This window comes from Python bivittatus, unplaced genomic scaffold (assembly GCF_059951505.1).
Source record: "Python bivittatus isolate LINGU-HERP-01145 unplaced genomic scaffold, Pbiv_v1 ctg000080_np1212, whole genome shotgun sequence".
Taxonomy (NCBI): domain Eukaryota; kingdom Metazoa; phylum Chordata; class Lepidosauria; order Squamata; family Pythonidae; genus Python; species Python bivittatus.
In genome coordinates this window covers 71,559,986-71,576,383 of record NW_028277035.1, presented here as the reverse complement: position 1 = coordinate 71,576,383, position 16,398 = coordinate 71,559,986, and the positions used below count along the sequence as shown (strand labels likewise).

Below are 16,398 nucleotides of genomic sequence, written 5' to 3'. Positions count from 1 at the left end.
TCTCTTGAATTGGCATTTTTATTTCTTTTTCAATTTTAAGAGCCTCCTACATTTTTTTTTTAAATATCCAGTGATAAATTCTTGTTCCTGTTGTTCTCCATAATCACTTCTTCTATAACAGCTTCTTCTAGGAACAGGATGTTCATATAAACACACAACATATCTGACACTACTAATTCAAAGTCCCATTGCCATTCCTCAACAATGTCTCTGAATGCCATTATAAATTGCTTATCTTGTTATGTCTCCAATATTGAAAATAATTTTTCTTTCCCACGAAAATACATTTATTCTTTAGAATTAATTTCAAAGTCTTAATATTCCAAGTGAAGTATTCCAAAGTTTTCTGAGCCCTTAATCCGTTTAAAACTTTCTATAGCCAAAACTTTGTCTTGCTTTTTGCTGTGTATTTTAAATTCTTAAAACTTATAAAGATGCAGTTTTATTTTCTTATATTAAGGGTTGAAGGCACTCATCCAGTGTTTCCAGCATTGTCATTTTGAAGGTGTCTAATTTCTTTAAAGCAGTTATTAGGCAATTTCCAAAGGTGATTAGCAAAGGAAGTGTGAACTTGGTGTCCATTGAAAGGCTCCGAGTGCAGTTGGAGCAAGTATAGCAAATTCCCTTGTTTCCTATTTCTCCCACCCTCCAGACTGCCTTGCAGTCTCCTCATGAGAAGCAACCATAGGGACTGCAACTTGGGTGATCTTGTGTCCTCTCTTTGTCAAGAGAGAGTTGAAGGAGCCAATCTACCCATTGGCTCCTTGCTCTTAGCTGCAATCATCGGCTCTTTTCTCACATTCTACCCTGGAAGTCCCCAAATTTGAGGTTAGTTGTCTAGTCTAGACACTTTTGTAGGGGTACACAGCTAATGGAGGCAGATGATTGGCCAGGAAAGTAAAAACTAGTTTTAAATCATTTTTACTCCTTAAAAATCAAGTCTTCTGGAGAGGGGTAAAACTTTACATAGCATCCATGACTTCCACAGTGCTGGCCTGATTTTACTCTGTATTTATTCTAGACCTGGTTCAGACCTTTTGCTGAACATTGAAAGCTCCCTCCTCAGATAATTCACTGGTATCTTTTTTTTTAACACAAGTAAAAACAAAGCAAAACATGAGAGAGAAGAAATCACTATACTTTCCAGAGCTAAGACACAAATGGTGCCACGTGGGAAATGTGCCTGGGGACAGAAATGCTTTTCATGGTCAATATCTTTACCTAGACAGATGCTCCCATCTTGTCCTTGCCAGATGCATCTACAATTTATTCTTGGTTATTCTTTATTATGTATTTGATCCTATTGTTTTCTTCTAGTTGTAGCCTGGAAGTTCACTAGATATGGATTTAATGGTCCATATTAAATGTAGAAGATCCAAAATCCTGATCCCAAAGGAGACTTCCCATTTCTGTGATGTGCATCTACTTGTTCCTAGAAAAGCACAGAGCAAGACAAAATGTTTGAATGCTTTTGTTCTTCCTCCATATCATAACATTGTTGGTCAGTAAATTAAGTTAGTGAGTTTCCTGACAATATCAGGGTATAGTATTTCCATTAGTGAATCTCCCATAGAGGGCATTGACTCTGATCCCACACTCCAGTTCACCCAAGAACTGTTAGATCCATTTAACAGATACAAACTACATTTGTATCTATTGAATGGATCTGCCACTTCTTGGGTGACTGTGCTGATTCTCTTCCAGCTGGGCTGTGGCACTCTTTTGACCCTGGAGCTTGACAGATTCCCAGTGGCAAGCAGTGCCTCTTGGCTCAGTGGCTTTTCTGCCTTCCTGGAGTTGTGAAACCTCCAGAGCCTTGTTCCAGAGCTCAGATTCTTTTGCAGGCACACCTGCTTTTTCTCTTCTTTTCCTTATCAGAAAAATAAATGTGACAAGGCAAAGAAGGAGGGGGAATGCAGGCAGAGGAGGTTGACTTGTACTCCCTTGGTCAACTACAGAGACCTCAGGTTGACTCTGCTCATCTTCATAAGGTGCATTGAGGATTGCTGCCATTCTAAGGCTGGCTCTGAGGGTTTGGGGAATAGCAATAATAGCTGTACGGAAAGACCTCTATTTGTTTATGCATGTATATATTAAAAAAAATATATATGTCACCCTTCAAAGCCCAATTTTCCCAGGGCAATTTACAACAGACTGAAACACTGATGCTGGAGGCACAAAAGCTGTTCTCTTTTTTCAGAATTATAGCAGTAGTATAAGTTAACTCACACAGTACTAATGACAAGCATAAACAACCTTGTGATCATGCATCAGCGGGAACTGTACAGTTCTTCATAAAACAAATTAAAAATAGGAACAAGTCTGCTGTTCTCTCTTTTGCAGTATTAGATTATAAATACATTGGATACTGTGGAATAAAAATATTCTGTTATATTGCCGCATTAGAAAACAACCAAGTGTTTATAATGATTGTGGTTATTATTTGTTAGCAGAGTGACAGAACTATTGGCGTGCATCAGCACTGTTAGAACATTTTCATCTGAGTTTCCATCACCGCATCTGCAGAAATAGTTCTATAAAAACTAACCTGTAGCTGAAAACAAAATTGAGCAATAGTGAGCATATAAATAAAATGCCCAAATCAATAAAACAGTGCAACTTGCTTTTTAATTGTGAGGTGAAATGCAGGACACTTCTATTTTTATGAGTAGATTAGATAAAATGTCATATGGGTGCTTCTGTTAAAATCTTCTTACAGGAAAAAAAAAAAACAGGTTGAAGTAGAGGTTATGGAATTTGCTTAAGGTGATGTCTTGTTATTAGATATTTTCATTACTCCTTAACGTGCTTATGCTGAAATAAATTTCAGTCCTGTAAAGACATTAGCTCTCCCACTATGCCTAAGTGCAAAAACATTCATTGCCAGCTTACTTAAAGTTTGCCAAATCTGTCAACTTTAGTTTTTCTCAATTTCTCATGTTTTCTTTCTTAATTTTGTTCCATCCCAAATTAGTGGGTGTGTTTTTAAATTCATGGCTGTCTTCTTCTGTATATCATGCTATTTTGCCTAATATACACATTCTGCAATGAATTTAGCCAGTCTATAGTTTTTCACTTAACTTCTGTCACTAAGGACACAGGTTCTAAAACACACATGGAATTTCCAAAGCTACAAAATGTTCCTTATGTACGTAGAAGTACACCCTCAGCTTATGAAAAGCCACATAATCTGTGTTGGTCTATGATAGCAAAAAAAAAGAAAAAGTTTGGTAGCAGTCAGGTAGCACCTTTTCAGACTAACAACTGTTTTGTTTGTTTGTGCTTTTGAGTCAGTTTTTGACTCCTGGTGACTGTCTGGACATGTCCCTGCATTTTTGTTGGCAAGATATTGGAAGTGGTTTGCCATTGCCTGCTTCCTAGGGTTGAGAGAGCGCCTGGCCCAAGGTTACCCAACTGGCTTCGTGTCTAAAGCAGGACTGGAACTCACAGTCTTCCTTTTTCTAGCCTGATGCCTTAACCATTACACCAAACTGGCTCCCTTCAATGTTAGACACAAGCTTTTGTGAGCTACAGTTCACTTCATCAGATGCATGGAGTGACTAGAGAGATATAGGATTTAATTTGGGATGAGACAGAGGGAAGGGAGAGGAAGACAGGATGGTTATGCAGTAGCAGGTTACATGTGAGACAGATTACAAGTATTTTATCAATTAAGAATTATAATGGTGGGTTAAAAATCCATTATGTTTGTTTAGGCCTTTTGATTTATGAGTTCAACAATCTCTCAACTGTGCTGTTAAATTTTCTTTTTTTCCAAAATGGCTACTTCGAGATCTGTTGAAGTGTCCTGAGAGGTTGAAATATTACTTCGTTCTTGTTTTGAGTCTTGATGTCAAACTTTTGTCCATTAATTCTTTGGTAGAAAGTTTGGCCTCTTTGTCCTACGTAGAATCCAGAGGGACATGCTGACAGATGATGGCATATGTCACATTAGAGGAAAAGCATGTGATGGTGCTCTTGTGTGTGAAGTTGTTGGGGCCTGTTATGGTGCTATTGATGTGAGTAGGCATCTGGATTTGTTGCAGGGTCTGGTTCCCATGTTAATTGTCCTGGGTTTTTTTTCTGGTTGTTTCATGTTGTGTGGTTGTCTGTGTGCAGGTATAGGCCTGCTACCCATTGCCTAAGAAAGTGCAATGTCTGTAGCTTATTAATAATACATTTGAATGGCTTGAGGTGTGAGCTGTAGATGACAAACAGAAGTGTTCTGTTGTTCTGTTTTTGTGGTCTGCCTTTAACAGGTTCTCTCTGGGAATTAGTCTGGCTCTGTTGATTTGTCTATTGTTTATTGTTGAATGGGTAGTCCAGTCTCTTGAATATCTGGTTTAATTCCATTAGTTGAACATCTCTGTCAGGAAGATCAAAATAAATGTGGTTGAAATATAGAACTTAGCTATAGCTGATAGATTTGGCGATGTATTCTGAATGGAAGCTAGAAGCATGGAGATCTTTAGGTTTCCTGTATAATGTGGTGTTTATGTGTCCATTGCATAGTTTTGTCAAGACATCAAGGAGGCAGATAACTCAAGGCTGAGGTTGATGGTGGGACAGAAGTTGTTGAGGTCATGAAGGAATTTGATTGAGAGATTTATTTCCATGGATCCAGATGCGGAAAATGTCATCAGTGAATCTCAAGTAAATAAGCAGTTTCAGGGGATAAGTATTGTTCTAGGTCAGCCATGAAAATGTTGACATATCGTGGAGCCATGCATGTGGCCATGACTGTGCCACTGATTTGCAGGTATATGTTAGATGAAATAGTTATGGATGAATACAAAGTAACACACGTTGATGGGGCAGTGTGCTGTGTTGACAGCAGTGTTGATGTTCTTAATAGCCTGAAGTTCATGTTTGTGGGGGAAGTGGACGTATAGAGCCTCAACATCCATGGTAGCTAAAATGATGATGTTAGGGAGAATGCCGGTGGATTTCATTCTTGTAATTATTATGTAGCTGAGATTGCTGGAAGCATAATTCTGAGTACAGAGCGCATGAAACCTGATATATCCGCTGTGATGGTTCTAATGCTTAAGCAATGGGACAGCTCATGTCTGGTTTCTGTATTTTGGGAAGTAGATAGAAAATGCTTGCTCGAGGTTCCTGGGTCTCTCCACATAGATGTTATCTTGTATGCCCTTAGGAAATTGTTTTATCGGATTGCATAGTTTTGAAACGTAGTGTCTACGATCTTAAATAGATGCATTGTTCGGCATAATCCCTGGTATCTCTGCTTAAGGTTTTAACCAATAATAGGCCTGTGGAAATTAACTTGCAGTAATATAGATATGTTTCTTCTATAACTAGGAGATACTAGTTTTTTTTTTGTTTTACCCTCCAAGCTTATATAAAGCTCAAAGATATACAAAGATCTGATAGTCAGAGCTATCTGCCTGTTGATAGCTCTTGGAGGCCCTGACAGACTGCAGAAGTGGCCCTGAGAAATATAGCAGTTTAATGTTCACCCTTGTTCTATTCCTTACTACGAACACATACAGATAACTTATTACCATCCCACAACTTGAGATTCAGTGAGTAGATGGAATCAATATCTAATAATGAGAATTTGGAAAATGGGGTTAAGCTTACCTATTGACTCAGTTGATGAGTACACCATTGGAAGACCTGAAAGACCAGGTTAGGAACAGATTGTCTTGGAGTAGATCTATCTGTGTAGTCACTAACAGTGATTTGATGACATATAATCAACCGATCGATTACTGTTCTGATCCAGTCCAAAGCTTTATGTACCTCTTCTTTTAATACTGGTAGTTTACATATCCTCTTTTTCCCCCTCTAAAAAGTAAACAATGATGAAATTCAGTGGATCCATGGATGACTGTTATTGAGAAGTTCATTCATGAAGTGTCAAGGGAGTGACTGTAAAATACAAGATGACGATTTTTAATTATTTATTTTGTAAAATTTTGTTTATCATTGCCTGCTTCCTATGGCTGAGAGAGAATGACTGACCCAAAGTCACCCAGGTGACTAAAGCGGGACTAGAACTCACCATTTGCCAGTTTCTAACCTGGTGCCTTAACCACTACACCAAACTGTCTCTCTTTTAAATTAATGTGACATACTCTTATTATCATACATGAACTTGTCCCTAAACAATATTTCCAAAGTATGGCAAATTTTGTCAGGAATGAACTTTGTAGAATACATTAGATCAATTTTGTAAAAACCTCACTTACTTTTGGTTCGTTTCAAAGCAGAATTCCAGATGCTGTTTTTGTTTGATTCAATCCTAAACAATTTGAATGCTAGTGTTGTTATCTGCAATTTAGAATGGACTTGAAATAGACTTCTAGCTTCAACTGGTATCATGTCTACTTTCTTATCTTTTTATTTCTTTTATCCCTGATTTTTTGTACCATTTAGAGTTCTGGATAATGGATAATTCTGGATGGGGAGTTCTGAATAATTAGAGTATTTCTTACTATTTTATGACATTTTGGTTTGCCTTAATAGAGGTACTTTCCATCAGGAGATTTTGATTTTTTTTTCTTATGAAACAAAATGGCTAATTTTAAAAATTCATTTATTTTATTTATATAACAAATTTGTCACCACCCATCTCGTTAAAAATGACTCTGAGTGGTTTATAAAGCAGTTAAAATCAATAAAAAATACAATATAAAATGATCCTGAATAAATAGAAAATAAATATGATTCAAGAATAGGTGTTAAATTGGCAGTAGCTCAGGGAGTGTCATCAAGGTGCCAGTCACCCCCAGGATTGGGTAAGATTCTTGTCACCCCACGCAATAAATGTGTTCATTGTTTGACGTTATGGGCCCTAAGTAATTTCAGGGGGGAAAAAAAATAAAAAGTTCCCACAATAACTAGAAGGAAAGAAATTAATTTGTTTGATGTTTTTTCATATGTTGATACATAGATATATGTGTGTTTTGCTTACTTTAATATCAGCTTTTTTTCTCCTCCGGGCGGGGGGAAGTCATAATTGAGTACTCTGTATGTTACAGTGGGGACGGCTTAATAATTGTTCCTGTTTCAACCCTCTCTTGAATTTGTGTGTATTCATGTCTTGGTTACAAATTAATTTTTTTAAAGAATTAAAAAAGAAAATACAGTTTCTCTCATTCTTTGTCTTTGTGTGGGATCCACAGAGCAATTTTATATAATTCATTCATATCTGATGTTTTGAATACTTTATGCCAGATGGCTAACAGGTGCATGCTGTGTAAGATTTTTGTGTTTAGTACTGATTCTCACCACCTGAGATTTTCACTCCCCAAATGGATAGAATAATGTACCAGCTTTTTCTTGCAAAAGGACTGTATGGGCTGCCGACTAAACAAATTATGAACTTGGTTATCTCAAACACACAGTGGTAGTAATTAGAGAGGCTGGGGAAAGAAGAAAAAGAAGAATCAGTTAAATAATGCTAATTGGACATTGTTATCATTTATCCCTTTTTTTTCCTTCCCCCTCCCCCTGACAGCTGCTCCTAGGATTTTTCATATATGTTAGTTGATGTAGTTTGTTTCCTTCAAACCAAGTAATAATTTCTAATGGGCTGTTTGTATATTGTTAAGTAAATAATTTTGTTGTTTAAAGAAAAATATTAAAAAGTATTTTAACGTGTAATCTACTAACGTGCCATCAAGTAAGTTTGATGCATTTTTATTCCCCCCCCCTCCTCTGGCTATTAATGTTAGTCACAAGTATGTTTGTCACAACTGCCTATATCTTTTTGAATCCTAAATCTTTTCAAATGTCTAGTTTATTGATAAACGTATATGATAAGCAGCTTTGAAATAGCTTTTTGCTATGTCTTTAAAGTGAAGTTTTACTCTGTATTCTATAAGTGTTACCTTTTATAGCTTACCAATAGTAATATGCTACATGTAACTAATACACAACTTGGTATTTGTGTACGAAGCTAAGGAATGAAGTTATTCTAATATAATTGTCTATGCCCGCATTCTAATAATAGAATGTTGTTATTGTATATATAAAAATAACAACTTGGCTTTATCCCAAGACTTTACTGTCAGTCCACTGTAGGCAGATAGATAGATAGATAGATAGATAGATAGATAGATAGATAGATAGATAGATAGATAGATAGATAGATAGATAGATGTAAAGAAAAATAATATGAAGCCTTCCTCCAATGTATCTTTTTTTTGTTCTAGTACTCATCTTTTCCCCCTTTTGCAACTATTACCATATTCTAGTTACAACAGCTCTCTGGACATTTCCTCTGCAGCCAGTTGAAAAAAGCAGGAGATACTAATTTTGTATTACTGATACACTCAGCCATTTGTAATGGATGCTTCTAAGCTCTAGGGGTCCTCAGTAGATCAGAATGCGCACACAAAGAACTAAAACCTAGCCGGGAATGAAACTTTTGCAAGAAAAGAACCAAGCTCAGAGAACCCCAAGGACTCCACAACTAAAACCTAATATCTTCTTCCCTTGGTAAGGTAGTCCAGGAGGAACATTTGGCTACATTCCTGAGTAAAAACCACTTCTCCTTTCCCTTGAGGTTAAATAGCCAGGAAGGAGTTTGTTCTAGGCTTTTTTTCTGAATAGTCCCTGGGAAAGGAAAAGAGAAGTTCTGTGTTCCAGAATCAATCACATATAGACTTTTAGGTGCAGAAGTAGGACTGAATGCATTAGTCTACTATATTTTACTTTGGATGTGCTCAAAGGCACATCTGATTTCTTTCACAGCTATTTTGTCTGAAAATATGTCTTTTGTACACCACGAGTTAATTGTGATTTAGAAGAAATATCTTGTTTTGCTATAGTTTTGGTCACCTAAATGGTGTTGCCTAAACATTGCCTAAATCTGAATGGGGCAATGGTTTAATCTATATATCTTCCCCATTTAGCCCCCAGACAGAGAAGCAGAATCCTGGAGCATTTGCAAATGAAGCTGCATATTCGTATCAGGAAATTTTGGCTATTCAAGTACTGGGATCTGACCAAAATGATGGCTAATCCACCACTGTTGACCATGACATCTAATGCAAAACTGATGTACTCATGATCAGTATCAGACTTGTATTAGTTAAGTTGTACAAACATGATAGTAACATTTTTCATTGTCATATACAAACCATTTATTCTGGGAAATGTATACAATACTATGTAACCCTATCATTACATCTTGTTACAGAAAAATAGATAAGTTAATTTGTTGTTGTATGAAGGAGTTTATCATCTCAATGGGGTAACTCCTAGCTTGAAGAATTAAGACAATTTCACAATTTTTCCAAAATATTCATAATGTTAAAAAACATCGGTTATGCTTCATGTTTTAATTTAAGTTTGGTTTCACCTCGCTCAGTTAAAATGGTTCAAAGCAAATACTTTATTGCTCACTTGCATGATCATTTTAGTTGCTCTTTTCTGGGCAATTCCCAGCTATGCATTTTCAAAACAGAATGACCAGAACTACCTTAAATATGGTCTGCCTTTAAAGATAGATGGTCTGCTAATACAAATAAATGATAATGCCTTTCCTTCCTAACATCTTATGTTTACTCCCCTTTCCACAAGTCAATTTTCCTGTAAATTGTTTAAGCTAGTATTCAATTGTTAAAAGAAAGTTTTTCAACTTTTTCAACTTTGTTTACTGACAATGTTAAAAATCCTTTGGACCTTTTGGTAACTTTCCTGGTTTGTAATATAGATTTATTATAAACTAGAATTTATTGTGGAATATATTATTGTACCAAGTTACTTGAGTCATACTTATGATTTCTGCATATTGGATATAACTCTTACTCTGTACGTATATCTACAGAATTATTTTCAGGGTAAGCAGTAGTAAATATGCTTTAAGTTCATAACAGTTATTATTCTGTTTATTGTAGATGACAACATACTGCATGGACCAGTTTTTATCCAGGAACCAAGCAGTGTCATTTTTGCACTTGATGCTGAGGAAAAAAAAGTTAAACTGAACTGCGAAGTAAAGGGAAACCCTAAAGCAACCATAAGGTAACTTCTGTCTTTATCAACTATTTTGTCAGTATTCTATGGCATTCTGTGATGCCTTAATTCCAATCAGATCTCCAAGAGGCAACCCTATTTTTTATAAAATAAAATCTGAAATCTTATGTTATTGTGAAATATCATGAGAGATTCTCAGAAAGGATAACAATTCAGAAGAATGCTGGAATCCAACAAGATTTTGTCAGTCTCACACCACGTCCCAGGATTTCAATGATATTTCAGATTTTGGCTATTGGTTGGAAGGGTGTCTAGACTTTCCCCAGCCAGCTGAGGAATTTTACAGTTGATTGGAATCAAGTTTTCAGTTGATTGAAAAAGTTTGCCCATCTCTGTTCTATTAAGAGAAATTCTATTTCTTTTGTGGCTCCTGCGGGCAGGGGTAGAAAGCAGGATCAATTTAGCAGTATATACCAGCAAACTTGCTCATTTTTCTTCTTCTCTTCTCTTCTCTTCTCTTCTCTTCTCTTCTCTTCTCTTCTCTTCTCTTCTCTTCTCTTCTCTATGTCCATTTTGGTCCTATATAGTGTTTCATTATTTTGCTGAAGTCATGTTCTAATAACATGTTTTTAGACACTAGTGTGCAAAGGACAATTTAGATTTAAATAAATAAATAAGTCTAAATGACAACATAATCTGTGAGGTAATAGATATAAAGAGTTTATTCCTTAATATGTGGTGTTGGATTAAGGTATTTAGTTCTAGAATGGTACAACAGTGATGTAAATATTTATTCATGTACTGTAGTATATAACATTTTAGACTTGCTCAGAAAATCGTAATGGCTTGCTTGTTAGGAAGCAGATTCTATTTATGTATTTATTTATTTATCATATTTATATAGCTGCCCATCTCACACATAATGCATTTTTATTGTATGTCTTTTTTTTTCTAAATAAATAAAGTTAAAGTGAGCAAAATTAAATTACCACCTCTTTTGTAATATAGGTGGAAGTTAAATGGAACCATTGTTGACATTGGTATGGATTACCGCTACAGTATGGTTGACGGCAGCTTGCTGATCAATAATCCCAATAAAACTCAAGATGCTGGAACATACCAGTGCATAGCAACAAATTCATTTGGAACAATTGTTAGCCGAGAAGCTAAACTGCAATTTGCATGTAAGTAGCAATTGTATAATATGACATATACTGCTTTGTTATAACATAATATTGGGGAAAAGTTATAACACTGGCTATTTTAGAAGATTATGCATTATTCTATTTAGAATGTGTCCTCATTTGTAGAATAAATTATTAAATCTATTTGGAAATATACTGTATTTTGACAGGTCTTGTTCTTGATAAGATAGTAGTAAATGTCCATAATTTTTTAGTTGGGAAGAAAAGAAAGATCTATCCATATAGATCTGATAAGGTTGTAAATGTTTAACATCTTCTTAAGCTTTTGAAGAATTCGAATGTACATAAGCTTTCTTTCTCTATTTTTCACATTACACAAGACTTCATAAAATTACCAACAGTTCAGTGATGATAATTTTGGCCTTTGGTAGGTCATTTAAAGGTTAACCCTTTCGGATGTCTTCCCCCCACCCCAAGGTGTAACTATATTAGAAAACCATTAAACTGTAAATACTTTGTTGGTTTTCAGTGGTGAAAATAGGAATCAAAAGAGACTTTTAAAGTGCTGAATCAGGCGCAGAGTTCTGAAACTGAATAGTATGCTCAGGACATATGCCAGATAAACTGAATGATAATGAAGTGTTTTGTTTTGTATTTCAAAGAGAACAAATTAATATTTGCTATTTTTGTGAAGCTAGGTTGTTGGGTAGGTTCTGATTCAGAATGTTGTGAGATTCATTCTATCACATTAAGCTGCAATAGGTTTGTTGTATACAAATTATAGGAACCCAGCAATTGCATTGTCTTATACCATTTAGAATTTAGTGTTGTGTTCAGCTAGCCATTTAGTAATTTCACATAATAAGTATCTGAAGAATGGTTTATGTGGCATTTATTTATTTATTTATATTTCAAATTTGTCACCACCCATCTCACTGTGAAGTGACCCTGGGCGGTTTACAGTAAAAATAGAATTGTGATGGAGGACTCGAGTGAGGAGATCCAAGGTCATGGGGAGAAGAATCTCAAGCATCTCCTCAGCCCGCAGCCTGAGTGTGTGAAAGCTAAGAGGATGAGACTGGCACCACATTAAGGGAATTCGTAGTGTTTAGTTGCAGACTTTGGGAGTTAGAGCGAGTCTGGTGAGATTCTGTCTAGCAGGTGTAAGCTAATAAAGTAACTGAGCAATTCCAGAACCGCCCCGTGGAGTTTCTTGGGCTGAACCTGACATCAATCTCGCCAGACTCACTGTAACTCACTCCATCACAAGAATAAACATTAATTAAAACAGATAAATATTAATTAATTAATTAATTAGAATATACCAAAAACAAACTTCCTTTATAATACTTCCAAGAGGCTGACATTAATTATGTGTTAATAAACTCAGGGAGCATCGTCAAGGCGCTAGCCATCCCCAGGGTCGATTGTATCTTTCCTCACCCCATGCAAGTTGGCAGAGCTAAGTCTTCAATTCCCCCCCAAAAATTGGGAGGGTAGGGGGCCTCACCTCTGGGGGGAGAGTTTATGTGGTCTGAGCAAGAGTTCTACTACCCTGCTCTAAAATATTATTATTATTATTATTATTATTAATAATAATAATAATAATAATAATAATAATTTCTTATATAATGCAAGTTACAAAATGTAAGACAGAAAAATCACACAATTCATTATTTTTTCTGTATTTTATTGAATAAGAGGAAGAAGCTTAGCTAAAAACTGTCCCACCAAAAGGACTAAGGATCTATTTCACCCATTTAGATTATGAAAGTGTGCTAAAATATTTTAATCAATTATACAGAATTGTTTCACTGCTGGTAAATGTTCAGAAACATTTTAGTCCCTGTGTTTATGTATACATATGCTGGATTACCTATCTATAACCAATACGTGATATGTTTGATTAGTCAGTGTCAAATCTTAGCAACAATATAGATAGATTTTCTCCATAATGACCTGTCCTAACCTGGTCTTTCAGGTCTTCCAGTGGTGCACCCAACACAACTCTAAGTCCATCCAAAGTAATATGAAGCAATTCTCATGCTCTATGAATTATATTAATTTAATAGTTAATATTAGTCTTTCATTTTTTAAAATTATTTACTTGACTGTTTATTGAAACAAACATATAGTTTAACAACCCCCTGCTTTTTGGGGAAGTATATTTTCCTATCTAGAAAAGGGAAGATGTAATCTAAACTAGTAGCAAGATCTGGGGAGGAAGATATGAGAGGATCATCAATTTATCTTCTGATTAATTTATATTTTGTGATCTTTGCATCTTTTTTTGTTTCCTTTATTTCCATTGCTCCCAGAGGAATGAGAAAGGTTTTCTGCTTTCTCCATCCTTCCAAGGGCACAAATGGGAAACGGCAAGGCCTTGGGTCTGGTGATCTATTCTCCCTCCAGCATAAAACAAAATAAAAGTTATTATTGCAGCATCACCTTTGGAGCTTCAGGCTCATTAGCCAGATTTACAAAAGAACACATCTTTTTCAGCTTACACATATTCTATGAAACTAAGCAAGATTGAAGGATCTGGCAATGCTTAGCCTTGAGGAAAGATGATTCAGATAGCACTTTTCAAATACCTAAAAGGATGTCATACAGAAGGTCAAGACCATTTCAGTTTTGGCTGGTGTGGGTCTTCCGGGCTGTGTGGCCGTGTTCTGGAGGTTTTGTTTCCTAACATTTCACCAGCACCTGTGACCGGCATCTTCAGAGTGCAGGAGCACAGACAGGAGCAGTTCTCTCTGTGCCCAGGGTGATGTGACCCTTTTGTGGGTATTTATAGAGATCTGAGGGGGGGGAAGGGGGGGATTGGGGGTGGGGGGGTTGGGTTACTGAGTGGCTGCTTGTTTTGGTGTCAGCATCTGTGTGTATCTTCCTGGTGATTAGGCAGGGTTTTTTCTTCTATTGAATAGTTAACGAGGGGCTGCTGGGGGTGATTAGCAAGTTCATTGTGTGAACTGTTCACATGTCCTGGTGGTTGAGCTGAGTTCGTTGACCTTTTGCAGGCTGTATTTTTCAGGATTGGTAGCCAGGTTTTGTTGATTTTTAGACTCTCCTCTTTTTTATTGAAACTGTGCTGGTGTTTGTGACATCACATCACCCTGGGTCACATCACCCTGGGCACAGAGAGAACTGCTCCTGTCTGTGCTCCTGCACTCTGAAGATGCTGGTCACAGGTGCTGGCGAAACGTTAGGAAACAAAACCTCCAGAACACGGCCACACAGCCCGGAAGACCCACACCAGCCATCGTATGCCGGCCGTGAAAGCCTTCTACAATACATTTCAGTTTTGTTTCAGAGCACAGGTAATGGAATAATGGATTTAAGTTGGAAGAAAGCAGATTCTGCTTGAATGTTAAGAAAAATTTCCTAACAGTAAGAACATTCAGCAGTGGAACCAATTATCTATTGAACTAGTGGATTCCCTTTCTTGTCTTTGTTCAAGTGGACATTAGGCAACCCTCTGTCTGAGATGCTTTAATTAAGTTTTGGACTCGATGGCCAAAATGACCATCTATGATTCTGCGATTCTAACCTCTCTGTGTGCAGAAGCCATAGGATTGCAGCCTAAAGTTCTGCATGGTTGTGGAGAGTTCATACAGTTACAGGTTTTCCCTGAGACTTTGCCAGTTACTTACATGGTTTCTGAATGATGTACCTTAACTCATCCTTTGTAAAAATCAGTGTATGGGGAAGATAAGCTTGTAGCATTAATACTGGGGCTTCCAAGAAGGCAGTTTCCCTCTGGTGAGAAGATCTATTTGGCTCACTTTCTTCCTTGCTTGATGAAGTCAGGCTGCTATGATTCCTCACCACCATTTGCTAGGCTTTATAGAACCGCCTTATGATAGAAATCAGAGAGTTGAAAGCTAAACTTGCTTTGATTTGAGAGTTAAGAACACTGAAATCTCTCTTCTGCTTGATTAGCAGTGATAGCATTTTAGTCCAACAACACCTGTATAATTTAGGAACCTCTGATGGCTGACCAAATATCTATATGGCTTGTCTGATTTTTGAATCAAGAAGATTGTCTTTTATAAGCAACAATATTTTAGTTTCTTAGCAGTGAAGTAGCAAGTGGTGACTCTTATGACCAACAAAGCATTTAAGTTAAGTAGCAAATTATTTACATCTTGATTTCAAATAGTATGAGGTAAATAGAAAAATAACTGTGTTTTGAAGTTAGTTGTGTTCCTTCCTCCAAAAAGGAGGGCCAAAAAAATGTGACATAACATTTTATGTTGTCTACTGGAGAAGATAACAACAGAAATGTCTGAAATATTCTTTATGGACTAAACATATTGCACACAATTTGCATTTAAAAAGCAAAGGCAGACCTAAATTCTCATAATGCATTCTTTCCATACTGACTTTCAAGTTAGGTATAAGTAATCCTACTAAAATGAAATCAACTGTAAAGGACATTTTGTAGAAGGCACTGGAAGTCTAAGCTAACTTCTAAGGTAAAGTGTTCTTCCTTGAAGAACTGCAATTTTATAGGCTTGGCATTGAGAATACTCAAATACTTCCCACATAGGCATCCAGTACAAATTGCTATGATGAAAAAATAATGAAATTTGTGTCACAATGTCACCATGCAAAAGTTAGCCTTTTGTACTGCATCCCATTGTCAGGTACAATTACTGAAATCACGGAGCTTGTGTTGTGATATCATGCTTGCCCATATTGTTATTTGCCCACCTTGGATGCCTGTGATTTCCTACTGTTACTTTGAAATAGGACACCTATGATTTTCCATTGTTAGCTTGAAATAGCATTGAAAATGTTTATCTTTAATAACTGTCTATGGATTTTTATTTTTACTTTTACAATGTCATTTATACTGAATTCTTTTACTGCTACTCAGGATGAACTGCACTGGCTGTTGTTAATAGGCTCTGAGCTACCCAAACATTCAGGCATTGTTTCCACCATGAGTTAGGATATGCTTATCCATAAAGCTTGAGAACTGAAAGTTCATTTTGGCTTAGAATCATTGCTTTTTGTCATTTCCTCTTTAATGTGTACTGATGATTCTTCTATTAAATGGGGATGGTACTGTCTTTTGGTAACAAATTATAGCTATCTGCTTTAGAGAGAAAAGACTAAATTTTGAAGGCAAGAGTATCATTTGGCATATTGGCACTGCACCCTTTAAATTGCTCCTGGCCCACCTGCATGATGGCTGGACTCAAACTAGCCTCAGAAAATGTTATTTTGATTGAAATGCTTTGGCAGCTACTTGTCAAGTATTCAGTCCAGATTGTTAACTGCTGTGGTTCTCCAT

General features: G+C 36.4%; 1 protein-coding gene across 2 annotated transcripts in view; it reads left to right on the top strand.

The window, feature by feature from the left end:
- Nucleotides 1-10,978: 10,978 nt before the first annotated feature.
- The window catches only part of LOC103056103 (contactin-4), a 247,391-nt gene continuing 241,971 nt past the window's right edge, over nucleotides 10,979-16,398 (top strand). For both annotated transcript variants that reach the window (XM_088134333.1, XM_088134332.1), the window contains exon 1: nucleotides 10,979-11,135. In XM_088134333.1, coding sequence (XP_087990459.1) covers nucleotides 10,994-11,135 — 142 coding nt within the window. In that variant the 5' untranslated portion in view covers nucleotides 10,979-10,993. The remainder of the gene's footprint in view (nucleotides 11,136-16,398) is intronic.